Source organism: Pezoporus flaviventris, unplaced genomic scaffold, assembly GCF_033815535.1.
Source record: "Pezoporus flaviventris isolate CSIRO_AGI_PZ_B2104156 unplaced genomic scaffold, CSIRO_AGI_Pfla_v1 ptg000095l, whole genome shotgun sequence".
Taxonomy (NCBI): domain Eukaryota; kingdom Metazoa; phylum Chordata; class Aves; order Psittaciformes; family Psittacidae; genus Pezoporus; species Pezoporus flaviventris.
The window spans coordinates 495103-522713 of record NW_026892643.1 but is presented as its reverse complement, the minus strand read 5'-3'; the positions used below and the strand labels follow the sequence as shown (position 1 = coordinate 522713).

General features: G+C 35.7%; 1 protein-coding gene across 20 annotated transcripts in view; it reads right to left on the bottom strand.

Moving 5' to 3' along the window:
- DOCK9 (dedicator of cytokinesis 9) overlaps nucleotides 1-27611 on the bottom strand; it is a 114182-nt gene that overhangs the window by 23268 nt on the left and 63303 nt on the right. For 13 of the 20 annotated variants that reach the window (XM_061476280.1, XM_061476284.1, XM_061476287.1 and 10 more), the window contains exons 20-37: nucleotides 27320-27443; nucleotides 26823-26944; nucleotides 25357-25443; nucleotides 24630-24719; nucleotides 21527-21642; nucleotides 21324-21393; nucleotides 21099-21224; nucleotides 20923-20994; nucleotides 15970-16116; nucleotides 15206-15289; nucleotides 14466-14577; nucleotides 11334-11512; nucleotides 10489-10605; nucleotides 9560-9680; nucleotides 8562-8695; nucleotides 5404-5518; nucleotides 3849-3915; nucleotides 1713-1760 (exon numbers count right to left, since the gene is read on the bottom strand). In XM_061476280.1, coding sequence (XP_061332264.1) covers nucleotides 1713-1760; nucleotides 3849-3915; nucleotides 5404-5518; nucleotides 8562-8695; nucleotides 9560-9680; nucleotides 10489-10605; nucleotides 11334-11512; nucleotides 14466-14577; nucleotides 15206-15289; nucleotides 15970-16116; nucleotides 20923-20994; nucleotides 21099-21224; nucleotides 21324-21393; nucleotides 21527-21642; nucleotides 24630-24719; nucleotides 25357-25443; nucleotides 26823-26944; nucleotides 27320-27443 — 1931 coding nt within the window. Of the gene's footprint in view, nucleotides 1-1712; nucleotides 1761-3848; nucleotides 3916-5403; nucleotides 5519-7737; nucleotides 7912-8561; nucleotides 8696-9559; nucleotides 9681-10488; nucleotides 10606-11333; nucleotides 11513-14465; nucleotides 14578-15205; nucleotides 15290-15969; nucleotides 16117-20922; nucleotides 20995-21098; nucleotides 21225-21323; nucleotides 21394-21526; nucleotides 21643-24629; nucleotides 24720-25356; nucleotides 25444-26822; nucleotides 26945-27319; nucleotides 27444-27611 lie in introns of all 20 variants that reach the window. The other 7 variants (XM_061476273.1, XM_061476272.1, XM_061476271.1 and 4 more) reach the window with 1 other exon arrangement.

Here is a 27611-nt window from a genome sequence, read left to right as displayed (position 1 = left end):
TATAAAACAAAAATAGGTAGCTTAAAAAAGCATCACAGCAAACTCTTTCTGGAAACTTCAAAGCATGAAAGCAAAAGCAGACAAGCAGTTGCTCTTGAAATACTAAATTTACTTCAGAGCTTTTGAAAACATAAGTATTTGAGGACATAAATATTCTGAAAATATTCAGGACTCAGAACCAAATCCTCTATTTTGATTGTAAAAATTCGAGAAAAAAGTTAGGACACACAGTGGTAAAATTAGAAAGCAGACATGCAACAGGAGTGCAGGAATTAACTGAGGTATTATGTACATCTTACCCAAGCAGGAAGGGAGAAGAGCCATATACTTTGTTAAACTTGCAGCAACCCAGTGAAGAAAACAGAAAAGTGATCTGTGTTAGCAATCAGTACAGGCTAACTTCCTATTGAGTACCACCACCAGAGCTGATGAAAAATGAAAACCAGTGCTTGAATTACAGAATTCCCTGTTCCCTTTCATTCTCTCTCATTAGAGTATTTTAAAAATACATGCATTGATTGTGATACACTTCACAGTAATGACAATGTGAAAGACCAGAAAGCTACATTTACCAGGAAAATGCAGAAAATCTCTGCAGAACACCAGATGATTTCTATAGCTTTTTATTCAGTGTAATGTGAAGTACACAAACTAGGTGATCGGTAACTAAAAAAGAAACTGTTGTAGTCTGCTCTACAAACTAGTTTGAAGAATTTTTACAAAAAGTCTGAAAGTTATAGACTCCTGTAAGTCCAGAGTTTGAAGTACATTTAAACGCAAAGGCTACAATCAAAACCTTAAGAAAGTCAGATTTATTTTGGCCTTTAATTTTTCCTTTGGGGTATGTAAACAGAGAAGAAATTTTTTTTCCTGAAAAATCTTGAAGGAGATAGTCAAGTCTGTTGTTTGTACAAAGCGGTATTAATTATTACATTACTTTATTATATTTATATTAATATGTATATATTATTTAATGCTATTAAATTTAAATTACTAACAAAACAGTGAACATTTTAGTTAGAATGCTTTACTACCTGAAGTCAGCGACTTTCTCACTGAGTTCAAGAGAGCCAGTATTTCAACCTCACAAGTTTAATTATAACAGTATTATTATATCAGCCACAGTGTAAGGCCTAAGCAAGTTGCTGTATCTTACTCTTTAAAAAAACTACTTTGCATTAAAAACCACATTAAAGCAATGATACTCAAATAATTTAGTGCATGTTTCCGACTCCCATAGATTTTCTCCTGAACAGCCTTGGGAATATACACTTATCTAATGGTACTTTGAACTTCAAAATGAAAACCAGCAGCATTGGAATGTTCACCAGTCACCTTTCAGTAAAAACACTATATATAAAGTTTCTAAAACGTTTCAATGGACATTATTTTATGGCCAAGTGAATAAACAAAACAAATAATAAAATTTCTTCCTATTGCAAGGAAAAAAGTGCTGTAAAAGATAGTATTTAATGGGTGGATTTTCAAGTAATTGATAATATACACAACACACACCATTCTTAAACACGTACCAGCCTTTCAGACAGGATACAGATTTGTTATATAGTAACCAGTCACTTCAAACTGTTAGGTATCATTTCACAATAACTGTTCTACTCATGCAATGTATTTGTAATAAGAGATTCAAGGCATACAGTACACACTACTATTCTTAGTGAACAAGACAGTGAAATTTAAATTCCACACAGTACCTGGCTATGTATCGTTTTCCCATGTACTGGAACTGGTGTAAGCATACTCTGCAGAGAACACACAAGTCAGAGAAGCATTTCCTTAACATTTATGCACATTGGAATTATTCAACTATTATTTACCTTTAAACTCTTACATCATAAAACTTCTTTATTTCTCCCACCTTTAAAATTCCCTTCCAGTCCCCAAGCCAAGAAAAACTAAATATAGCTCTTTTGAAATCAGGTTAACTGAATTGACAAAATACTTCCAGAAAGTACTCTAGGCTTTTATGAGTCTTGTTCCTGCTGTTGTTTAAGGAAATGTGAGATCATCCACTGCAGTAACGATATAGAAATCTTAGTTTTTATTCCATATATTGCTTTTGTGATGTAAGTCTTCTTTGATAATTAGTAATTTGAGATTACTGATTTGATCACAAACCAATCCTATCTGGCCCTTAAGTAAGTATCTAATGGCAAAATACTGTTCCTCACTGATGCTGTACACTTTACAGCTCAGGCTTTAGAAAGTGTACTATGTAGGCTCATTTACGTGTTCAGTTCTATCTCTGGTACAATCAGTATCATGCCAGATGTACTCAAAGGATGAGTTAAAATACTATCTACAATATATTCCTAAAATAGACCTTGAGTAGAACAGTCCATAACACAATTAACAACTGATATCACATTGATTGAGCTTCTACTATAGAAACAAAGGAAACGACTGAAACCAGAGAGACCCTGACATGCTTGTGAGGTGGCCCAATGACAACCTGATGAAGTTTAACCAAGCCAAATGCAAGGTCCTACACCTGGATCAGGACAATCCCAGGCCCAGCTACAGGTTGGGCAGAGAAGAAAGTCAGAGCAGCCCTGCAGAGAAGGCCTTTGGGGGTGTTGGTTGTTGAGAAACTGAATGCGAGCTGGCAGTGCGTGCTCACAGCCCAGAAAGCCAACCGTATCCTGGGCTGCATCAAAAGAAGTGTGCCCCTCTGCTCTGTTCTCGTGAGACCTCACTTGGAGTACTGTGTACAGTTCTGGTGTCCTCAACATAAAAAGGACATGGAACTGTTGGAACAAGTCCAGAGGAGGGCCACAAGAATGATCAGGCAGCTGGAGCACCTCCCATATGAAGGCACTGAGAAAGTTGGGGCTGTTCAGCCTGGAGAAGAGAAGGCTGCGCGGAGACCTCATAGCAGCCTTCCAGTATCTGAAGGGGCCCTATAGGGGTGCTGGGGAGGTACTCTTCATTAGGGACTGTAGTGGCAGAACAAGGGGTAAAGGGTTCAAACTTAAACAGGGGAAGTTTAGATTAGATATAAGGAAGAGGTGCTTTACTGTGATGAGGGTGGTCAGGCACTTGAATAGGTTGCCCAAGGAAGTTGTGAATACACCATCCCTGGTGGTGTTTGAGGCTAGGTTGGACAGAGCCCTGGGGGACATGATTTAGTGTGTGGTGGCCCTGCCCATGGCAGGCAGGTTGGAACTAGATGATCTTAAGGTCCTTTCCAACCCTAACTATTCTATGATTCTATAAACAAGCAAAGTAAGCATTAAGGGCTTCTGTAGTGCACAACTTTAAGCAAGCAGTGCCTTCATCACTTTTTACTTATGTACTAGTCGATTTCCATGAAGAAACAAGTTAAATGTGCAAGGGATGGAGTGCTGCCATTGATAACAAATATTGGACTCATCCCATATCTTTTTTACAGAATGGCAGAGGACACAAGGGGAATGCTAAGAGGACGGTCCACATCCCTTTGGTTCTGAAGTTACACAATTCAACTAATTTTGATAGGCAACCATATAATTTCATCCAGTTCACGTTACCAGATGCTTTTTGATGCAAACAGGGAAGAAGACAGTTGGTTCCTCTTCTATTCTACGAGCATAGCAATATTCTGAGCACTACTCACTGTTTAGGAACTTCCCAAGATCACTTCTGTTTAGCCTAATTCCAGAAACTATCATGCAATCGGACAGACATGCAATTGTGCATCTCAAGTTGAGGACTGCTAAACAGACCAAGATGGCATGATTTTTTCAAACAAATAAATAAAAATGTATATAATACACATTTATATCCCAACTCATGTTTTTAACAATATAATGAAATGTGTGATTTTATGACAAGCTCAACAAAACTCTTACTCTGTAATCGTGAAAAAGTCCATCAGTTCAGATTTTGTAGCCTTGTTCCAATATGTAAACAATGCATCTAGGAAAATGAAAAATATTACAAACAAGACAAAGGCAGCAAGCACACAAAAATCTTAAGTTCTTAGTTTTCAGATAATGAGGATTCAGATAATCTAAAAATGGCTTGTGGGGCACAGGTAATTATTAATTTAAAATTTTTCTTGAAGCTCATTATACGAATGAACATATCAATTCTTCAAATGAGTTTCTAAAAAAAGCTTTCAATTAATCCATAATATTCCCATACAATTTCATATTTCAGTTAGTAATAATTGTGTAGTCAGTAGAGATTCCAATGTTCTAAACCTGTAAAACTACAGAATACAGTGTTAGTCCTATAACTTGCTTTATAGATAGGTCTCAACATCTTTTAAAATTAGAATTTATTATTTCTTCTTTTTCATTTACAATGTTTTACTACGGATGCATTTTCAGTGCAGGTTTCAGACTTTCTTTACTTGCACAGATTTCAAGAGCGACTATTTCTTACAAAGTTTGTATTTACACAGCCAAAACCTAGCCTCTTTCACCAAAAATGTTCAAAATTGGCTAACAAATTCAAAATTATTACAAAGATGTGTGGCAAAGTTGATTTGACACTTGTTCTTTTCCAGGAGTATTGAGACCAAAAAACCTCCACTGTGCTTATGTAAATTTTAACTTGGATTTCCTAGAAATTCTTACCAATTTTTATATATTCCAAAGTGTAAAATAGTGAAAATTATATTTTTTATTTCATTATTCTTTGCAATTAAAATACATAAAGTAATATTGATGTAATTACATGAAAATGTAATGGTGTGACTGGATATTAAATGAACCTTTCAATTCTCATTCTTGATAAATTGGGGTAATAAATTAAAGTACCACATAAACTTGATATTTAGAAATTATTATCAAAATAGGCACAGAAACAAATTAACTACTTCTGATATGTTTAGCACAAACTGAAAAGTTCAATGCTTTCACCAAAAGAGATCTGCCCTCTTTTTAAGATATTGATCATGGATAATGATGATTGAGTTCTATGATCATAGTAAACCTTCTTCAGGATAGTATGGATCATCTCACAAATATCCCAGGAGAATGAAGAAGCATTAATATCCCCATTCCAGAAACGGAAATACACACAGAGATCAAGTAATTTGGTTTCCTGTCATACAGGGAACGGAAAGAATGGAAGGAATGGACTAGTCCAAGACTATTCTAGTGACCAATGAACTATTGTTCACCTCCATTTTCCAGACCAGACTGTACAGTCAAACACAAATACTCAGTTTCTTAACAAGTCCTTTAGTTAGCCTCACACTTTGAAGAAATAATACGTATTTAATGCTTACAAGGTTTCATTCAAGTTTAATTTGATCAATCACACATTTGTAAAACGCAGAACAACATGGCACCTAAACCCCCCAAATTCTGCTGATTTTGAAAAAGTATTAAAATCACAGGCATAAATCCAATACGTGATTTCAAAATTTTGAAAAAAATAGGTGGAATTACATACCTTCTGACATACTTCTCAAAATATGAAGGAAACACATAAGCAGACTTTTGATCTCTGCTTGGTCAAGTTTGTCATATCGAACTACAGAACTTCCTAAAGTGCTGCTCTGATGATTCTGACAAGAAAAGAGATATATTTTGGTTGAAGAGTTTTTAAACTGATAAAAAACTATAACATTTTAAATTGCTTTATTAATTCCTGCAACAGAAAAAGGATCTCAGAATGGAGACAAAAATGTTTCATGTAGAGACAGGTCACTAAAACACACATTACACACATGAAGTATACCAAATCAGGCCTCTTTACCTCTGTTTATTTTTATTTCCTCCTTTGTATGATTCTTCCCCACCCCACCCCCCACCCCCCCGAGGGAGGAGTAAGAGGAAAAGTCACCTAATGATGATTAATAATCAAGTTAATTATACATAGATACCACATTGTAGAGATCAGGCATGCCTCTTCTGCTTAGATGAAATACTTTAAAAATAAATGCTACTGTTAGATGATACACATATGCTCCTTGGCTTTTGAAGAGACTTTATGCTGAACTGGAGACAGACCTGCCTCTACAAAATTCTTTCCATCTAAAGACGTAAGAACCAAAAGGAAAATACACATGAATGGTAAGAATCTGCATTCTGGAAGATTAACTACAGATAAGTAACTTGCCCTTGCCTCAAAATAACTAATAACTAAATTAAGTTGTTGTTTTGTTGTTTGGGTTTTTTTTTTTTAAATCCTTCTCCCTGATTCGCTTATACAAGTCCTACATGTGTGGGAAGTTAATCAGCAATGCTCAATACTGAAGTCTGTTCAAAAAGAAAAACAACAACTCATAACTGATCTTTCAAAAATGTGTGCCACGAAAAAAAAAAACAACAAAATAAACACACAAACAAGCAAAAAAAAACCCCAAATCCTTGAACTTCAGGCAGAGACTCCTCTTTATCTGCAAAAGAGTAATTTCCACACAGTCAGGTGTTACAAAATCCTCAGTCTGAGGCTTTCACAGATATACTATATAAAAGTTTGCTTAAAGCATAAATTATGCTCTTTTTAGTGCCTGATTCTCACTTCCAGTATGAGGCTACTTAAGGAAATGGAAAATGAACCAGACGTTTTTTGCAAGTCTTCCGCCAAGTCAATGCAACTTTGGTTTCTGCAAGAATGCTGGATCATATTGGCTCCATGACCATTTTAAGGACACATAGAAGTTTTAGAAGAAATCCTTCATATCAGAATTAAAAAGTAGTCTCCAGGGAGAAAAGCACTTGGTTTCACAAACAAAATGAGAAGTGCCAGTACCTCAAGAACCTAGCAAGAACTTACCGTAATTTGGGAGACAGACATCTATATAAGCCTGATTATTGCAGATTCTAATGACCTCGCAAACTGTTACCTTTGACATATCTCTGGTGAACAAAGAGGTGCTACTATACAGCTTTATGGATACTGAAATAGAGCAGGCAATGAAAGGGTGGCAGAGTAGAACCAGAATTTGCGTTTCCTAGACTTTCAGATACTGTCCAGAGTGCTAGCTAATACACTCTCCAAAATAGTTGAGCATATACATGGATAAAACCAGGACTATAGCTACCCTCAAGCTTAGTTTAAAATTATGTCAAAAACCTATAAAATATGCACATATTAAAATAGAAACGGATATACTTCTAGCCAATTTTGATTCTACAAGTATAGTTTACAGGTTATTCTGACAAAAAATTATAACAAAAACATGGCTTTTCAGTGTGATATCAAGCAATGAGCAAAAACTCAAAGATAACGTGCACTCAGCAACCGATCTACCAGAAAGTTTGAGAAGCAACAAATAAGAAGCCAGGATTAAGTATTAAGGAAAAGGAAAATATTAACAGCATGCAAAACATAAATCCTGTACTGCCAAAATCAGCAGACCAGAGTAGAATTTTCAAAGGATGATGATGCCTTTGAAAACCCTTTTATTTGGTAAAAACACTACACATTAGTTATTAACAACATGACAACTAAGGAATAGATGACAGCATTGCCATTTAGCAACAGTGTATGTATAAAATATTGCTTTATTTATTCTGTCAATGTCAAAGAAGATTTTCTAGTTCTATTTATACTAAAGACCCTAAGACTCAAATTCTGCTGCTACTTAAGCTGATTGAATTTTTGTGCTGAAATTAAATCATGTGAAAGAACCATTCCAGGTTTGTCATTTAAAGGTATTTGACATGGTTACATTGTACATATTTGGCTTGAGATTCAACTGTTGCAAAGAAGTGGCAAAACTACTGATCACACACTTCACTAAGCAGCTTAACTATGCCAAGCACAAAAACCAAATACTTCTTGTAACTGAAGAGAGAAAGCAGCATGCAAAATGTTCTCTGGCAAAGCTGGAATTGTCAGAAGTGAAAAATCCATAGTAACACGGTTTTTCTTTGCAGGGTGAGAATTTTCTTCTTCTTCTCCATTAGGGCGCATAGCATGAGCAGAGTGCCTTCTGAGAAGCTTCTCTCTCTGCCACACGAAGGCATGTCAGAGTCAAGGGGAAAAAGTTAACATGTTGTGACTTGCACAACAAGATCTAAGAAAATTAAATGTGATCAGTATCAACATCAAGCTCTAGAAAGACATGACTGAATACCTCATAGCTACTGCAGCCAGAGCTCCTAATTTGTAACAGCTTTGAAATGTGAACAGCTTTGAAATGATTTAGAAAAGTTAAACTAACACAAAATAAATTACCCAGAGAAAGCACAGCAACTCTTTTTTCAACATCTTAAAAAAGTTACACATAGTGTGTATAGAACAGGATGGAGTAAAGGTCTCCACGAAACCAAACCAGCTATCCTAACTGGAATTCAACTCTCCCCAGTGCAACTCAATACACTCAATCTAGTGCCTTTCTCTGACAAAACCCCCAACTGCTCAATATGTCTCTACATTGAAAATCTTGTATTTTCTGCAAAACAGCTTAAATGCAATGCAAAAAGAGTTCATACTATAATAATTTTGCAAAAGAATAACTTATGTAAAATACTGCTCTACAGTTACTCTAGAAAGCTCATTCCCAATGGAGATTAGGGAAATTAACTCCAATGAGAATTAAGATAAAGTTTCAGGAATGCACTTTGTTTTTTTTTTGTTTTGGTCTGTTGTTTTTTTACCTTGTCAAGAGAATTGCTCTTGTCGCTTTGTCTGTCTGGGAGACTGTTTCCTGAGTCTGTACTTATAAGAGAGCCTCTTGAGTCGGCACTTCTCACACTATTAACATTTGGCATTGATGCAGTGTATGGGGAAGCTACAAAAACAATATAAAAATCTGAAACAATACATATACTGAAAAAAGTAACACCATTTTTTAGTTGGACTTCTAAAGCCACCATATATGTATATATTTTTTAAGAAGGCAAATAATTAATTCCATTTACTTGTAAGGAAGACAAACTTATTCTACAGTTTCAGCAAAGTATGTATGTATACACTTAATCCACTTAATTTAGTGCCTATCTCTGACAAAAAACCCAACTGCATATATACACACAGACTTCTGTACAAATACATACACATAGACGTAAAAGCCAGATGTAGCAATACACACTTACATGACAAAGCATGTGTATTTAAAAAAAAAATCCCTTCCCCATTTTTAGTATTTTTTTTTTTCTGACTAGTAAGTGACACAAGTAATCACAGCAAACAGCAGAAATAGTAAAACACACTAAAACAAGAGACAGGAGGATGCCCACACATGTGCAGCAGCAGCACTCCACTTAGAGGTAGTCTCTAACATCATGTATAAAAATGTGGATTTATGACACTTCTGCCACAGATTACTTAAGGCTAGTCTTGTCTCCCATTTCTCTGCAGCAAGACAGGAAATATCACCTTTGAAAGGGGAAAAAGCAGCATTTTCCAGGAAATAGCTTTAGTTTCAAATACAAAAGCAAAATCAAAAAATTCTCAAATGAAAGATTTCGTGCGCAGACCAACAATTCTGACCCACATTGAACAGCTGATTGCATTAGGATTCTGCTGATGAAAGCATCAGTAATATTCAAGTATATACGTGAAAGCAATCAAAATTGGAGAACAATTATTTCTGGTAACAAGTGAAAGAGGAAACTAGTTCCTTGTTTAAATTATTTTATTTTTAAGTGCTTACCAATGCCAGAGATAACACCAAATAGATCCTTAGGAAGGTTGTTATCCAATGTGTTCCCTGATTTTTGCGGTGTTACTAGCTGACTTGCAGTTGGCAAATTAAGGGCTTCGTCCTTTGCACTCTGTTTGGAAAAGAGAGGAAAATGTGATTACTGTTTTCCAACATTATGGACTTAGTGACATGCTTAATTTTCTAGAGCAGCATTTGAAACACATTTCTTTCTTAAACTTGGATTTCTATTAAATACACAAAGATCTACAAGAATAGAGGTAACTGTTGACACAAACTGGTAGGCAGACTCAAGGGATGAGTAATTTTTGAGTAAAAACCAGACAATTTAATGAAAACTCCTCTCACAGAAATTGTATCAAAAATGGGTAACGGATACAAATGGAAGGCCGTTAAATTGCAGAAACAACTGATATTTTTTATTTTAAATACACTGTTTCTTCAGCTTCTTTGTCTGCTCTTCTTAGCACTCAAAAAGATGCAGTGGATCCAGTCCTGTGAGGTCTACAGTTTGTACTGAAACAGCGGCACATGCACCAGAGATGCCAAAAAAGCACAATGTTACATAGCAGTATAACCATGTGGCATCAGAATGATGCTGTGGCAATCTATGTGCCCTAGCGCTCTCCAGAAATCTTCAGAGGTTTAAGCAGAAATCAATAAGGACACTGGAACCTGTATGTAGAACCAAACTAGCTGATTATCATGTTAGGCATAACTTAGCTGGACAAGAGAAACTGCAACCAAAACCATAAAGGTTAACTAAGCTTTTAAGCTCAGAAAAAGCAGGGAAAAAAACCTCACAGAATTCTGAAGCTTATGAAACTCTGTTTGACAAAAGTATGCAGTGCTTCATACACACATTGCCCATAAGTTAGAATGAAAATAATTCAAGCTATCAAACAGAAATGGTCACTTACATTGCTGGAAGGGTTAACAGGAAACGGACACACATCTTTAACATTGATCCGCTGAACATTTTCTATGAGCAGCCCAAAGAGCGGCAAATACATAGTGGCTATTCTCGCTTGGTGGCTCTAAACAGAGTTTAACAGTTCATTAACAGTTACAGATTTATTTTTTACTCATGATTTTTTTAAAGCTATTCAATCCCAAATTACAAAAAAAAAGAGTATTTAATAAATATTCGCCAAACCAGATCCCACATTCAATATGTTCACAAATAGCAAAAGCAGTGATCATCACTGTATTTCAGTCTAATATACAAAAGGTCAGTAAATTACGTTTCAACATAATGCAGAAAAAAACCCTCTAAATTAATGTGATTTTAGCCAAAAATTAATGTGATTTTAGTTAAGGCTAACCAAGTAAATTAATATTAAGTTAGCTTGATAAATTAATGATATCTTCCATTGAAATTTTATGGCTTCTCCACAGTACAACTCATGTTAAAAAAGGTCAAGAAAAAAAAAAATAAATAATTACTCAACATTTACTACCATGACTTCTAGGTTTCTTATACTCATTTTATGAATAATAGATAATATTTGGCAGCTGTCCTTTCATCAAGACCTAGTGTTTAATGAAAACAAAAGATCTAAAAAAATTTGTAAAACTCTGATCACTTTAAGAACAGCAGTTAAGATTACATTGTGCTAAAATGTAATAAATACATGTAATTATGTTCACAGGTGCTTTGTGCTTTCTTTTGGTAAAAATATGTGATTTGCAAATTGATTTTGATACAATTTTCATATTTATTTTCATCACAGTCTGCACAGAAATAGCACAGCAATCCACTTACCCTGGAGGCATATCTATCATCAAAAGAATGTTTTATCATCAAATTCTTGAGCACACTAATAGCAATCTGCCGCACGTCTCTGAACTCTTGTAATGCATTGCCCACCTCCCTTAGAAGCAGTCCCACTAAGAAGTGATTTTTACAGAACTCATCAGTTAATGAATAGTCCAGGTGAAGGTCTGGAAGTAAAGTATAAGTTCAATGTAAGGAATGGTATTATTTAAATCAATTTATCAGTTAACTTAAGGCTGAAGTAAAATGTTTCCAACATTACTGACTATAATATCTAATCACAGTTATTCATATATGCCTAGCCCAATTCACTGTAATGATGCATTTACTAAACAGACAATGATGATGTATGTATAGTCAATCAGAAGATGTTGGAGAAAATTATAAGTATTAAAAAGTATTAAAATTATTTTAAACACTGCCCAATACTCAAAAGTGTTCCTTTGAAATTTTCCTGGATCAGCATCTTAATAGCTCCAAATTCAAATTTTATATCTATATTCAGGCACTGAAAACACACTCAGTGAATAAAGGTTTTGCACTGGCCATCTTTCAGGAATTTAGTTGTATGACGGAAATAAAATTTAAATTTCAGTCTGTGGTTCAGTCACAGGTTAGTAAATTTGAAGGACTGCAAGTGAAACATGGATTAAGAAGTTTTAGATTCTGTACTGCAGTTTTAGGTTCCTTCTTGGTTATCTTACACATGTATCTGTTGTGAATATAGACTATAAAGCTGTGATCTTTGTTAATTGATATTCTTTAAGAAAACTGCCCCCAAAACCTTGCAGTATATAGAAGTGTGAACGAAGCAACTGCGTTTGCAACACAGGTGTCCAGATTAAGCCATTTCTTCTCAATATATCAGAACACAAAAGTACACATTAATATTTAAACAAGATAACTTACATGAATCTATGCAAATTTGATCTGCATTATAATATAGTCGGCAACTTTGCCACAATTAAACAATACTGTATTTTGCAGTGTCGTGGTTTAAACCCAGTCAGGTAATTCGTTCGCTCACTTCCCCCCCCTTTCTTGCCCTCCCCCTGCCCTCCCCCTCAGCTCCCCGCAGGCTCACGAATATTTATATATTCAGCATTAATTGCAATAAAGTTGTAATTAAAGAATATTTTAACATTTGTGTTTAAACCACTGCAATATAATTTTATTTTATAAAGTGGTTCTGACTGTAATTAACCGTAAATCTTTACTAAGGCCCATACAGTATTTAAATATTATGTAGACACACACAAAACCCCAGCATATTTGACACAACAAAGTCAAACTGCTCCCCTTTAGAAGTCTGGTTTTGTGTAATAACATAATACAGCTCATTTATGTACTGGATATATGACAGCTTAAGAGCAACTTCAGCTTGAAGGCCTTATTTATTAGAATGCATATGAGTTTCAGATTTAGGCTGAAGAGGTATTCAAGAGTTTCTCATTCGCTGTCATTGTCTAATACAGTACTCAAAAAACAGATGCTAATCTCAAAGCACTTCCATTTTTCAAAGAACTCTTGCAGCAAGGGAATCCATTAAATCAGAAAGAAAAATAGATAAGACAGTACAGACATTCTACAGGATGCACTTAAGAGCCAACCACTTGATCCAAAATCTCTTTTGCTTGAGACAGCAAAACGAGCCAGAAACACTCCTGATAAAGGTTTCCTTTTCTGGCTGAACTCCTAGTTCACCAGGGAGGAGCATTTTAAACTGTTCTTTACTGTGTAATCAGAAACATTATTTTCTCTAGTTTTGCTCTTTTCAACTCATAGTTCCTTTTCTACAGAAATATTCATGCAGTGAATCAAAGACACTTAATGCCACAATTATTAAAGACACTCCCAAAGGCTGAAAAAGACAGACAGAAACAAGTTCTATGCAGCTGTCCAGCTCTTAGTCCCAAATCTTGTTCTACCACCATGGTGAAAGCATTAATTAGTTATACCCAACTTCACTAAGCCAGCAGTCTACTGAATAAATATTTAGAAAAAAATAACAATCTACAACACTAGAAATGTTAGGCACGTTTACTTGCACCTCTAAAAGCTCTTTCCTCATCTCTGCTCACTGATGTCTGCTATAGTTCAATGCCTGGAAGAAATTAAGGTCTGCAGAGCCACAAATGCAATAGTTAATATATTATTTGTTTTGGCACAAAGCTAGAGGTACCAGGAGCCCAGCTGGGCTAAAGAGGGCATTCCTGACTGAGCTCCAGTGGGGAAAAAAAGAATAAAAAAAAAAGATCTCTTGCAAGACCTCCAGTCATGCAAATCCACAGCACCAGATGAGATACTGAGAGTGCTATCTGATAACATTGGAAGACCACTCACTTTCACCTTTGTCAGGCCACAGAGATCAGGGTTAGGGTCCCATAATTGGGACCCTGTGATGACTGAAGGTAGACATTGCACATATCTTCAAAAAAGGGCAAGAAGAATTCAGGGAACTACAGGCTTCACTTTGGTCCTTGGAGCAAGTCTTCTTGGAAGCCGTTTTTCAACAAGAGGAAGAGTGTGACCATGAACAGCCAGGATAGATTTGCCCAGGGTAAACCATGATTGACTAACTTCTGTTAAAGGAGCTCAGCAAAGGACCACCAAGGTAGTTACAGGGTTGGAGCACACGTCCTGTCAGGAGAAACTGAGGGAACTGAGCTTGTTCTAGCTGGGGAAGGGAAGGCCTGATGTGACCTGAGCAGGAGGTTGCACTACAGACCTCCTGAAGTCCCTTTTCATTGGAACAGGTATATGAAAGAAGTAGTAAAAACCACACCAAACCTCAAACTGGACACCTATGGGAGTGTTGCAGGCTTCTGCAGCTAGTGAATTAAAAGCTAACTCATGAAAAAAATCAAACAATCATAGCAGAAAAGGGAGGCGGAGTCAAGGATGTAGTTCAACGCATCTTTCAATGACTAGATTCTTTGGCTAGATTGCTACCTAAACTATTCCTTTTAGTTTAAATGAAATGATTACAACTTTAGGTTTCAATTTAACAATTTCAAGCTTTCCAACATCTCACAGACCTGAAGTTACAATATCTACATGTATAATAATAAAAAGGTGACAATTAAGATATGTACTATATACTACTACAGAAGAATTTACCTTGGTATCTCTGAACTCTGCCTTTTCCAAATGGCATTGGTAGATTCAAAGGTATATAGTGCTCATGATTACAGACTACACGGAGAAATTCAAATTTGAATTCGAAAAGAGTCTGCAAAAAGAATTTAAGGTATAAATCAAATATCTTATGCAGTGATTGGAATAACACACTAAAACCAGCTTTTTAACACAAAAGGGTGATTTCCTTCAGCCTTGCAGTATGAGGGATACAGAACTCTCAAAGTTCGACATGTCAGTATAAAATAATTCCAGCACAGTTCATACTTGACAACTCAATATAACTCAATATAATTCTATTTACTATTCCCATTGTCTGAAGTTATTTAAATTTACTAGGATGCTAAAAGGAAAGTTTGAACCCACAGAAGAAAGTCTTTGAATACCTGGTACATGCTTTCACCACTACAGTAAATGTACAGAAATTTAGCAGATATCAACTCTTCCAACTTTAGGCTTTCTCACATTCATGTGTAAAATTTCTGCTTAGCATTGCACACCCTCCCCCCTTTCACAGTACACACAGTCTAGGATGGTAAAGTTGCGCCTGAAGATGGAAACCAAAATATGAAAAGTGATTTGATGGAAAAACCCCACAGTCTAGGCACAGTACAGGGATTTCTAACGTAACTGGGAAGAAGTCTGAAGACTTAATGCAGTACTCTATCTGCATGCATCAAGAGGCAAGTCCTAAAAATAGTTTGTTTAAAAACACTAAGTACCTTTGGATCTCCTGGGGCAAAGCAGCTGATGTAGTTATTGATCTGCTTGAAAACAAAGCCTCTATCCATAAAAGTAAAACACCTCTGAGAAAACCAAGCAAAACCAAGATACAATCGATTTAGTACTGTTGCAGTGCTCAGTAATTATATTTTTGTATTCAGTAAGTTTATCTTCTAAACACGTTATTGGTATTTCAGTTTGAATATAATAAACAATAAAACAAGGAAGCTAAATAAATTTATACATATACAAATACAAAATTTTCCCTGAAGACAGCAGAATGTAAAATTGCAAATGAAAAGCATTTTCATGAAAATGCCTCTATCTTGACAGAAACAAAAATGACATACCACTAGTAGCTTCTTAAAAGAAAATATTTCCCATCCTTTTTTCTTCCTACTGGATCTTATTGGCTTAAAAAGGAAAGACACTGCAAGTCTGTCTATATAAAATATATGCAAATAAACCACTACTCCAGAAGATAACCTAGATGATAATTCTAAAGAAAAATACCCCAAAATACACTTTCTGATAAAATATAAGCTCATTTTTAAAACTATCAAACTTCTGAACAATGGTCTTCTTGATTATAGAAGATGCAAATTATAATTTAGTGCATTTTAACTTGGACATAGAATTATATTTAGAAAGAATTATGTGTATTCAGTTTTATATGAGTTGGGTTTAAGATTCTTTAAAATCCATGAAGAAGCTGTATGATTGAAAAAAGTAACCAGAGGGACTAAGTTGCTTTTGTACCTACTTTTATAAAGGTAGCAAGGCTATGGTTTGCATTCTTTGAAGCCTCTGGATTGTCTCTGTACTTCTGAGTGATGTGTGGCATCAGCATATTAACAACTGTTTCAACTGCATGGTGGAAGGAAGCTGAAAATCTCTGGTTTCGCAACAGCTAGAAACAAATTCAGATACATTATTTAATATGGTTTATAACACTAAAATAGATGAGAAAATTTCATTTAGATTAGACACAGATACCCTGACAGGGAAAGGGGAGACAAAGAAAGTTTTCAATTTTTCTCATTTGTCATTTAAAGTAACATTTCCTTTAAATACAAGATTTTCCTAAACTTTATAGACTGAAGGGGGAAAAAGAGCATTGGGTTAAAAGACAATATTACTACAGGCACTGACATCTGTAACCAAAATTCAAGCAAAGCAGCCTTTGGATACTATACAAAAACATATGTATAAAAGCTAAGTGTAATGCATTATTTTTCTAGACTGCAGTAAACTTAATGACAGAAGCTATGAATAAAAGGGAATCCTTCCATATAACCTATTTTCCTTTCCAAAGCAGATACCATCTAGATCACATATAGTAACTGCATTATCAGACTCTATGATCTGTCTTAACAAAAAAAAAAAAAAAAAAAAAAAATCAACCACCCCAAAACCCAAGGTTCAGAATCTTACTTTCTATGGTTTTAATTTGCCACAATTAGAACTGTTTTCCCTTGCTTTTTCATAGTTCACCAATTGGCTTAGAAGATTCACAATTTTTCCTTTCCACTCACCATCTATATTATCTTCAGCTTTTTGGCACTTAAGAGCCTCTTACATTTATCTATAACTTACAATCTTTAATAAAGATTCTGGTTTTTGTCTGAACGACAAAATGACAGGTGATGTGAAGCTCAACAACTTGATACTGACAAGAACTGTTTCAACTGTACAGTCACTATGTCTTTTCTTTCTGAAAACTGAAAATCAGAACATCCAAGTTCTCTGAATACTTTGTTACTTAATAATTTTTTTAACAGCACTGAATGCAGTATTCCTAGGCAGAACAAGTCATTGTCAAGACCTTGCATAAATCTATGATTACATGATTTGCTCTCTTTGTGTTTGAACTGTGCTCCAAAATTGCTAGCTCTATTTTTCAAAAAATAGATATTAAGACTGAAAAAGATCCCTGTATAAATATCAACACATGTCATTAGTATGTCATTAGTGACATAACAATCTCTTGGTGGGTATGCCAGTCAGTGTCCTGTCATATTCTTGTAACTTAAGTCTTTGTTGGACAGTAATTAAATACTTTTTAAATATTACAAAATTCTTGCTATAGAAATAATTTTGCTGCACCCAGAAAATTGTCTTCTAATTACATATCCTATGTAGGAAATGCTTGAATGCATGTTCCATTTACTACTTCACCCAGTAAGACAGAAAAAAGCTAGCAAAACACTTTATTTGATATTAAAAAGGCTTGTAGACCAAGAAGCTATGCTTAGGAACAAGGATACATGCAAACAAGAGGTAAGCCCTGCTCATATTTCTTTCATGTCTCAAGTAAGATGACAACGAGGTTAGTTCTAAAACTGGAGATGTCTTTTTTAACATGAAATGTGGAGGCAACAACAAAAATCACTCCAGTAGTTTGTAAGCTCTGATACTTACTTCATGTTATTGCAGGGAAGAATGACAAAAACCAGCAATTCAAGGTGATATGCAGCAAAGTACTAGAATCTAAAGGTGCCTGTTAAAAGAATTTCTCGTATTTGGGAGTTGCTTTTGAAGATGCAAAAAATATTAACCTGAAGCTCCCAATTGGTACTTTCTACAAAATGTGTGTTTACAACTATGCTATTTAAATGAAATTATATAAATTTTTAATCTACCTAAAAAATTTTGTATGGCGGAAAGATTACTTAAAATTACCATATCTTGCAAAGTTTATATGATCATGTAACCCCAAATAATAGACAAAATTTGCTGCTACAAATGGATGCACAATGCCACTTAAATAAGGTCATAATTCCTAGACTAATCTTCAGAAATATAAACATACACTGATTTGTCTCCTGCCTACATCTTTTGGTGCATTTTAACGAAAAACCCAGGCATACTTACAACAGCCCTTAGGAATCTATCTCAGAAGACCACAAAAGACCATAGCATGTAATTTATAGCATACAGTAAATCACAAAATGAATTGCTTAGTCTTTCAAGTACAGCAAACCTGAGGCCATTGGAATTCAGCTACTGGTTCTTACCACTGAAAAAAGAAAATAATCAGTGCCTTCCCTTATAGTTACTTAGGTCACCTACACATAAAGAGACAGAGGTCTTACTGAGTAATAATCATGGGTATGCCTACCCCAATTCACACCGTAATTCTGTAACATCAGGTAATAAAATCAGTCTCAGGCACCTGTAACTGACACATCATTCCCTTACCAACTTCCTTTTCCCTAAAATGAAAGTCTTGTTCCTTGCTGGGGCTTTCCAAATATTAATTTATTATTAGAATTACATGGGTCAGTAAAGACACAGTAGCTCTGAGCAAATGAGTCAGCAGAGCACTTGTAGAGGAAAGAAATAACTATAAAAAAATGGAAAAAAATATATATTAAGAGCTAGTAATAATGTGAATGTTCCCCAATGGTAGTATGCCATACTAAACAAGAGATGTAGATTACATTGGCAAGGATACTGAAAACATGAACACTGGTGGAGTTATTCTGAAAAGTAAACTGCATTAGTTTTTTGTTTGCTTACAGATTCATGCTTTGAAAATATCATATTCTACTGTGCTTTTTTAATCCATCTTCTGATCTCAATTTAAAAATACAATTCCTATTGTAAGGAAGTAATAATTAAATTAAGGAAATGGGTTTGCATGACAGCAAGTTAGCGGTTTCTTTGAAGTTTTTTTTTTTAAACCAATACACTGTTTCCTAATTTGTGAGGACTTCTGTAAGTTTGTTAAAATCAGAAAAATTATATAAACTTTCTTTAGCCAAGCAAAACCAGCATGCTGTTGTTTTCAGAGCATCACCTACCAAATCCAATAGAAAACTTCCTCAAGCTACAAAAGTTCCACATACACAATGTGAACCTTGCCCAGAAGCACCACATTCTGTAATTAGAAAAACTGTATCCTTCTCAGAGAACTGAATACTGCAAAATAAAAAGTACTGCCAGAAATGTCTGGTAAGTACTAGAACCAACAGAAATCCTTTCAGTGTTTTTCAATAATAACTGATTAAAAGAAGACCAAAATAATGGTGTGAAATAAGAAACACTCTGTTCACAGAGTGACCAGAAGTGCAAACTCTTTGCTCAAGGAACATCAGATCGATAACAGACATTTAAGTTTAAAACTCCTGAATTATTTGAACAGATGGTATGAACCGCTTTAGACTGAAAGACGGGTTTAGATTAGATACTAGGTAGAAGTTCTTTACTGTGAGGGTGGTGAGGCACTGGCACAGGTTGCCCAGAGAAACTGTGGCTGTCCCATCCCTGGCAGTGTCCAAGGCCAGGCTGGACGGGGCTTTGAGCAACCTGGTCTAGTGGAATGTGTCCCTGCCCATGGCAGGGGGTTGGAACTAAATGAGCTTTAAGATCCCTCCCCACCCAGACCATTCTGTGACTCTGCATTTAAATGGAGACAAATCCTTTTCCTTATATGAAACGTCAACACAACAACTAGAATCTCATGACACTACAAGCAAAAGTTTGAATCACAGAATGAGAAACATTGAATTAACTAGGTTGGAAAAGACCTCCAAGATCATCAAGTCCAACCGTTAAACCAGGACTGCCAAGTCCACCAATAACCTGTATCGCTAAGGGCAAACTGATCTCTCATGGCTGTCCTTCATGTCCTCCACTCAGAGTCGCTCATTGTCACACCTCATCTCCCCTCATGATCTCCACTCACAGCCATCCTTCATCTACCTCCCATAGTGGCCTACTCTGTATAGCTGCTTCCCCTACCCCTCACAGCCACACCCCTCATCTCCCCTTAAGATCTCCCCTCATGGCCACCCTCATGGCCCATGGCCCCCCTCAATCCTCATGCCCATCCCTCCTCTCCCCTCACACCTGCCCCTGGCACCTGCTCTTTTCACACCAGACCCTCATGAGCACCCCTCACACCTACCCCTCACAAGCTCCCATCATGACCTCCACCCACAAGCACCCCTCACAAACTCCCCTCACACCTGCCCTTCACGAGCTCCCCTCTTCAAATGCAAAATAACAGGATGGAGTCAGACATTCTTTGCTTATTTTAGCTACTCACAGAAAACAAAGTCAGAATAGAACACAGCTGGGCAGACTGAGGTGGGGGGGGAGGTTTGGCTTAAAATACACAACTGATTTTGGTACTATATGGGGAGCCTGACAAACTAACTGAGCTTCTCCTGCACTCCAGAGGAACGGGAAGAATAGTTGTGTGTAACACATTTTTTTCTTTATTGAATTCTGATTGTTTAAAATTAATTAATTAGAATTCCTCCCATTTCTACAGAGTGTGCAATTCACTGTTCTCAGAGTCATTTTATATCAAAGCTATTGTGCTGCTCAGGAAAAAGCCACATATTTCTGTGTAATGCTTACATCAAAGTCCAGTGTTATCTATTGCTTCCAGCCTCACTGTACCATAACTATTAAGAGATCTCACTAGAATCTGCAGATTTACACAGACAGCTCTGCTGTATGGATTTTAAGGGGTTTCTAACCTTTTACAGTAATGTTGAATCTACCCCTCTAGTTTTCCTATCTACTATTTCAATTGATTTCTCCTGCTGCTTTGATCTTTCCTCCACTTTCTTACAAATCAAGTTATTATATATAAATCATATCCATGTGTATAAAGAACTTTTTCTTCTAATATGCAATTAGAGAAAGCAGAGACTATGCAAATTTTGTTTAGAATAACGACTTTTTGCTAAAGTTGACATACCTTCACTTTAGAGTTTTCTATCAAATGCTGAGCCATTGATTTTATCAGAACTTCAAAGAAAAACCATGAATACTGCAGAGAAAAGAAAACATTCATTCAACTACTATTTCAATGCAGTTATTCTTCAGTTATGATCATGTAAGTATATAAAATAAAAAGTATGGTTCAATATATACCTTAAGTAGCTTGTTGCTTGTAAGAAAGTCAGCAGATGGCTTTAAAATTGTTGTCATGGACTTTGTCAGTTCTTCATGTACTGTCTTATATTCAGAAGCAACATAGGGTTCAGCTTTATAACCATACTTAGGGAGGAAAACCAGAATTGAAATTAAACAGATGCAACCAAATTTGCTCTTTTTAGAGAAACAGAAAAAGGAAACATTTCAATTACTTTTACCTACCTTGACATAAGATCTCAAGTAGCTATCCAAGCCTTCTTCATGACACTGAGCAACAATATGGATAATGACCCTAAACAGAAGTCAGAAACCAAATAAGCCTACAAAAAGGCTATGATAGCAGTAGCAAAAATGCTACTCAGTTATAGATTTGTGTGATAACCCAGCCACCACTTAAACTCTACAAAGCACTTAAAATTATTTACCTTGTCACATTGACTGCAACTTCCTCTTGAGTTGCTCTAGTGAGAACTCGAAACAACTGGTTTAGAACAGTTGGCAGGAAAGCTATCATCACATGGCCTTCCATAGCATGAAGGCTCTAAAAGAAAGCAGTAATACTGTTATTCCCTTAAAACAATGGCATTTAAATCACAAGTTCTGCAATGATAAAATTTAGGGCAAGTCTTTTTCCAAAAAGACTTACACACTGCTCGCGCTGCTTCCTGAAGAAATCCTGCACAGGAAACAACTGAGAATAGTTTCCGACATAAATATATGGTAAATATTTTCTACATTTGGGTAACTTAGGGATAAAAATTAAGTTTTGTTCAAAGCATTTTAGAAGTAGTTATTTGTACTTTTCCATTGAAATGCATTCTAAGTAATGTGTACACCACAGCAACTAGACGCTGACACTCTGGTACAGTTTGCTATTTTCTCCACCAATGCAGACATTTAGCAAACAGAAGTTCCACAAAAACATACAGGTTGATTACATTTGATAAGTGCAATACCAGTTACAGTAGTTACTGCAAAACAACAAACTAATATGTTAAAAACCAGAATGAACTAAAATCCCTACCTACCTACTGATGGAAATTGGAGACAGTGTATTACTAACCACTTGGCTTCTTCATGAAATGCCTTTGCATTCCACCACATGCAAAAGATTTTACAGACATAACCACCTTGACATAAAAGGCAGTGTAAGGCACCTCATCCTACATTGTTTTATGCCATAAAATCCCCTGAAGCTAGAGGAATTTGGACAAAAAAAGTGTCTATTTGCTGAACATGCATATAGACAACAAATTTCAAACACTTCCATTTAGTTTTAGGTAGCTGTCTTGTGCTTAAGTGTTTGCCTGTATGCACATTATTTACATTATTCAGAACTCTAAATAGTCTTCCTTCCTACATGATCTGTGATTCTTCTTGGAAACATCAGTCATAAGCTACAGCATCTTTGCTATAAGCCTGGAATATCAGAGCATTGGGTAAACATGCAAGTGGAACTTCAGCTCACACTTCTTCCCAGGATGCAAACATTTTTTTGGTAAAGGTGCTGTTTGAAGTAGGACTCTGAAGTGGACCTGTGACCCAACTTCTGATGCCTTTGAGTATTCAATTACACTCAGACTGCCAGAAGTAGCTGTGCCCTTTGATCTCTCAGGCAGCAATGGAAGTAACTACAAGCAGATTCCTCAACTTATGAGATGCTAAGTGATGTTTGGACTCATGAAACACGAAGGAGAGCATAATCAGGTGAGTCTCAGAAAACCTTTAATTAGAAGTGTCAGATGGTGCTTTCACAAAATCCTGTTAGGGAGAGCAAGAGCAGAAAGAAGAGAAGTTCAGCAACCAAGTTACTCTACCAGTAGCGCACTGACTTTGTGAAGAAAATTAAATCCTAAGTATTTAAATGCGTTATTGTATCATAAACATTTCCTGCAGCAAACTGTCTTCAGTGAGCTAAAACATGCTCTTTAAGGAGCATTTAGCTCTCAGGCTGCCAAATCTGGCACAGGTAGGTACAAGCTGACACACAGAAGGCAACCTCTCAACACAGGAGTAGTAAAAAGTATTTGGGCCCCTGTGAGACCAAGCTAGACAGGAATTCAGCCAAATGCAACTGAAAATAGCCATAAGTTGTAGTTGACATAGAAGAAAGCATTTGTTTTCTGTTACCATGAAGCAAGGCAATAAAGACAATATGATGTGTTAATCTAGTACAAACAGTAGGAAGCAACAGGTAAAGAGGTTCTCACATACACAGAAAGACCATTTTGAAAAGTATAACGATGCCAGTATTTGCAAGTGTGGTATCAGGGAGGTATTCTGCACATAAGCTGTTTCTCGCTTCAGCAGGACCTCAGTGCTGCACAGTGCTGACTTCTAAAGCCAAACACTACCAGGCTTAGTGATAGTGTCATCTAAGTGGGGACTGTCTGGTACAATTACTGCAGCAGAAAGCAGTGGAAATCAGATAGCTCCAGATCTAAAAAAAAATCATCATGGAACTTGAAACAGTTCAAGTGAGAAACGCAGAGAAATGACATCTCAAAACAAGAATGTCAGTAGCAGAAACCCAAGTGAGAGGCATCTCTACTGACACATTCTAAATAACCATGGGGGATGATGAAGTTTAGCTACAAAATTATTTGTTCTTTGTTTTACCCTTTTGATGTAAGGCTACAATAGCCAGAACCCCTTCTAAGGGGGTGCATGATTGTCATATGCTTTGCCAGCATGTTTTAGGATTGCAAAATTTCAGAATGATAAGGACAAATAGAAGATGGAGAAACAGGTCTGTCAGTAAAAAATGGTAATAATAAAAAAAACCAACACCCTATTTCCAAATAGACTTATTCATTATTCTGCTGCTAATGTAATGTGCCCTGCTTTGTATCAAAGTTGATCACAGAAATCTCGGTGCAAGGAAGAAGACTCAGAGCCATGGTTCTGACATAACCTGGGTCCCAAAGCAAGTCCAGTTTAGAAGTGTGCCACATTTAATAGCCAAGTTCTTACTTAAATGTCCTGAGTACACAGTCCAGTTTTATTAGCTGATGGTATTCAATTACAACTATAAATTCTGTTGTGCCCAAGAAAAACAGTTACTTGTGATACCTTACATAGATTTTAAGGTGACTGAATTTTCAGCTTCACATGAAAAATACAGCCTACTTGGTTAAGACAAAATTGCTATGGAAACCATGCACTCTATTGATCTAATCCTGAACGAAAACTGTAGACATGACAATTATGACCTCCTAAGAAACATTTTTGAAAATCAGGAGTCATCATTCCTTGCTATTCCCCTATGCAGCTCAATTTGGTTATTTTGACAAACTAAGCCATCAGCGTTTCAAAATTACCACTCCTAAGGCTGACCAATGCTGTCTCATTATTTCCTCGTGGTTTCCTCTTACACTGCAATTGTAAATTTATCTAAGCTAGGAAGTATCTTTTTGTTCTTTCTTGTACTGATTATTCCATTAATGAGATCAAGAAAATGTCTGAAGCTCTAAGGCTTTGCAAAAGTATAAATAAATAAATTATCTGTTAGTAATTGCCATTTTATACCTTAAGATATTTTACAAGATCAGTTCCTAGTGCACGAGCTCCAGACTCAGTTTTCTGACAGTACTGAAAAAAATTATGCAAGTGTTGGTCCTGTCAAAGACAAAAAGAACAACAAATTAAATGATATCCAACATTGCTATCCATAAGCCAAAGCAGAACACATTAAAAATACTTATATGTAGAAATTCATATAGGTGTCCACAGATTCAATTTTCAAAAATAACTGAAGTTCACTATTCCAAAGACTGTTAGTCTACATGTAATGTTTATTTTTTTAATGCACATAAGAAATCTCCCGTGATTTCTGAATACAAAGCACCACCTATATTTGTTCCAAACCAACTGACAAGCGGAAAGTAGCATACTTAACATTCATTATCCCAACCAATTATAATATATATTTTATAAGTAGCTATAACAGGACTCATTGCTTTGTAGACATATCGGTAGATAGCCTTCAGACAACTACGACCTCTCATCTGACAGTGAAATTCAGACTGGAATGGATGACAATGGTAGACAAAAGGCTCACATTTTTAATAGCTTCCATGTAAGATCTGTTGCTTTTCACAGCTGATGTAAGAGATACCATGCAGGGTATCCAAGAGACAAAGAAGTAAGAGATCAATATACTGACTTTAAGAAACTTCTCAGATAGTCTATATACATATAACACACATACATTATTCCTAAAACCTTCTCTAATTTAATTTGTTTCATAACCCACCTGTGTATATACAGTTGACACCAGATGCGTGGATATTTTCAACAGTTGTTTGCCTCCATCTACCCATTTAATTTCAGGACCAGAATGCTGCACACACATATGCAGAGGAAAAGTAAAATAATGTAGCAGTATACTAGAGCAAAACAATTTGTTTATAGTATCACAAACAACAATTTTTATATTTTTCTTAAACAGGTTGAAGAAATGTGTGCAATGAATAAAGTCATAAAAAAAGGAAAATTATGCAGGCAATATTATCAAAAGTACTTATGAAGCTTAAAATGTTTTTTTTGTAAGTCCCACAGAGGCTTCCTCACTGGCTAACAAAACTGCTTTTCTATAAGTCACAGATTTCGTGTTTCACCTACAACTGCAAAGAAACATCTGACTAGAGAGAAGTATCTACTAGTTTTCTGAAAAAAAAAAAAAAATTTCCACAGATACTGACGTACTGATGGAGTTTAAACCTTAACAGAGGTTACCAACAGGTAGCAGCCAGTGCTTCCTTCCCATCCCATATCCAAAGAACTAAGAATGGGAACACTCAGCTGTCTATCCTGACCAGTTAGGGAGAGATTTTACTGCTAGATCTAAAACTAGTCATATTGGTCCTAACCTTCTACCCATGGGCATGAGCAGAGACAAACAGCAGAGGCATAAAGAATACACCTACAATGTGAAAAGATGAGATGTGAAGGAGACGATGGTTGGAAAGCTTACATCAGAGTTCAAAAAAGAAATGGTGGTAGAACAGGAGGAGAGCAGCACCTCTTGCTGCTGGTTTTAGGCCTCTTCCTCCAAAATGAGTCAATTTCATCTCTGCATTTCATTCTCTTAGTCAAATTGCCTATCACATTTTACATTTTGTATCCTCCTTGGTATCATTTTTATTGCTACAACTTTGCAAGCTTTCTGCTTTGAAAAGTACAACCATAAATTTCACTCGTGAAATATAAGGATCACAAAAATCAAGATGTGAGAATAAGACTTTTTCAGGAATAAAGGACTTACTGAAAGGAGACAGCATGAAATGCTAAAAAAAATTTAGTACAGGACTTCAGATTATTTGCAAATCTTCATAAACTGAAAAATAGTTTAATATACTCTAAAATTACTGTTACTTCTAGTTAATTATTACTAGAAAAAATTAAACATTTCCCAAGCACATCAGTTAAATAATAACAGAAGTAAGTACTTAAAAAATCTAAATGAAAAACTATATTCAGATAGGTTGATTCAAATTCTTGTCAAAGTCAGAATTTAATCATAAGTTTTGTCTCCCATTTCTGCTTGTGTTTGCTTGTTTCCTTTAAATCAGATGTCAGTTTTGCAAAGAACTCCAGTTCAACTATAAAAGAAAAAAAACTCTACTAGAAAATTACTTAAATCTTATAAGACTGGGGAATTACATTCAAACCTTCTCTCCACAGCTTTTTTTTTTTTAATATTAATTTTATATAACATACCTTTCCAACCCCCACTTCTTGATAACTAAGATAGCCTGATGGAAGATTTGCCGACACTGGGATGTTTTGCTCATTGGTCACCACTCTTCCATCCTTTATTAGAGGGAGCCAAGAATACCCAACTACAGAACATGAAAGGCAAGTAGTTTTAAGTGTGTTATGAATCTGGACATAAACCCTTATAAAAGTCTTACTTCTGATATGTAATTCATAAGCCAGAAAACATTACTGTAAAGGTCAGATGATTTGAACTCAAACAATTAGAAATCATTACAAAGGCAAATAAATTGTCACCATGCTTGAAAAAAAACCATATATTTGATAACCATTTTAAAACAACATTTGAAACATCTGAATTAAAATAAATAATTCATGAAATCAGTCACTATAATGTAATTAGAAAGCATCATTTGGATCACAAAAATCACGGGTTACTGTATAAGAATACCTCAAAATCTCCCCAGTAATTACTGAAAGTAAATCATTAGTGTACCCACCTTGTATTTCAACAATATCTTTCTTCTTTGTACTCCCTTTGCTTGAATTATCACAGCTGACATGGTAAAAGGTGAACAACAAATGGTGCTTTTCATGTAACTGAGTGGGCAATTCTATTTTAATCTGAAAGTCAAAGAATCACAACCTTTGTAGAACTCTTTAGCAAGAGCACTGACATGCTTTACTGATTTCACACTTAAAAAGCAATTCCAGAGTATGTGTTATTTGAAGCAAAATCAAGAATTATATACACAAAACTTACAAACATACTTCAGTGAAAAGGGAAGCTGA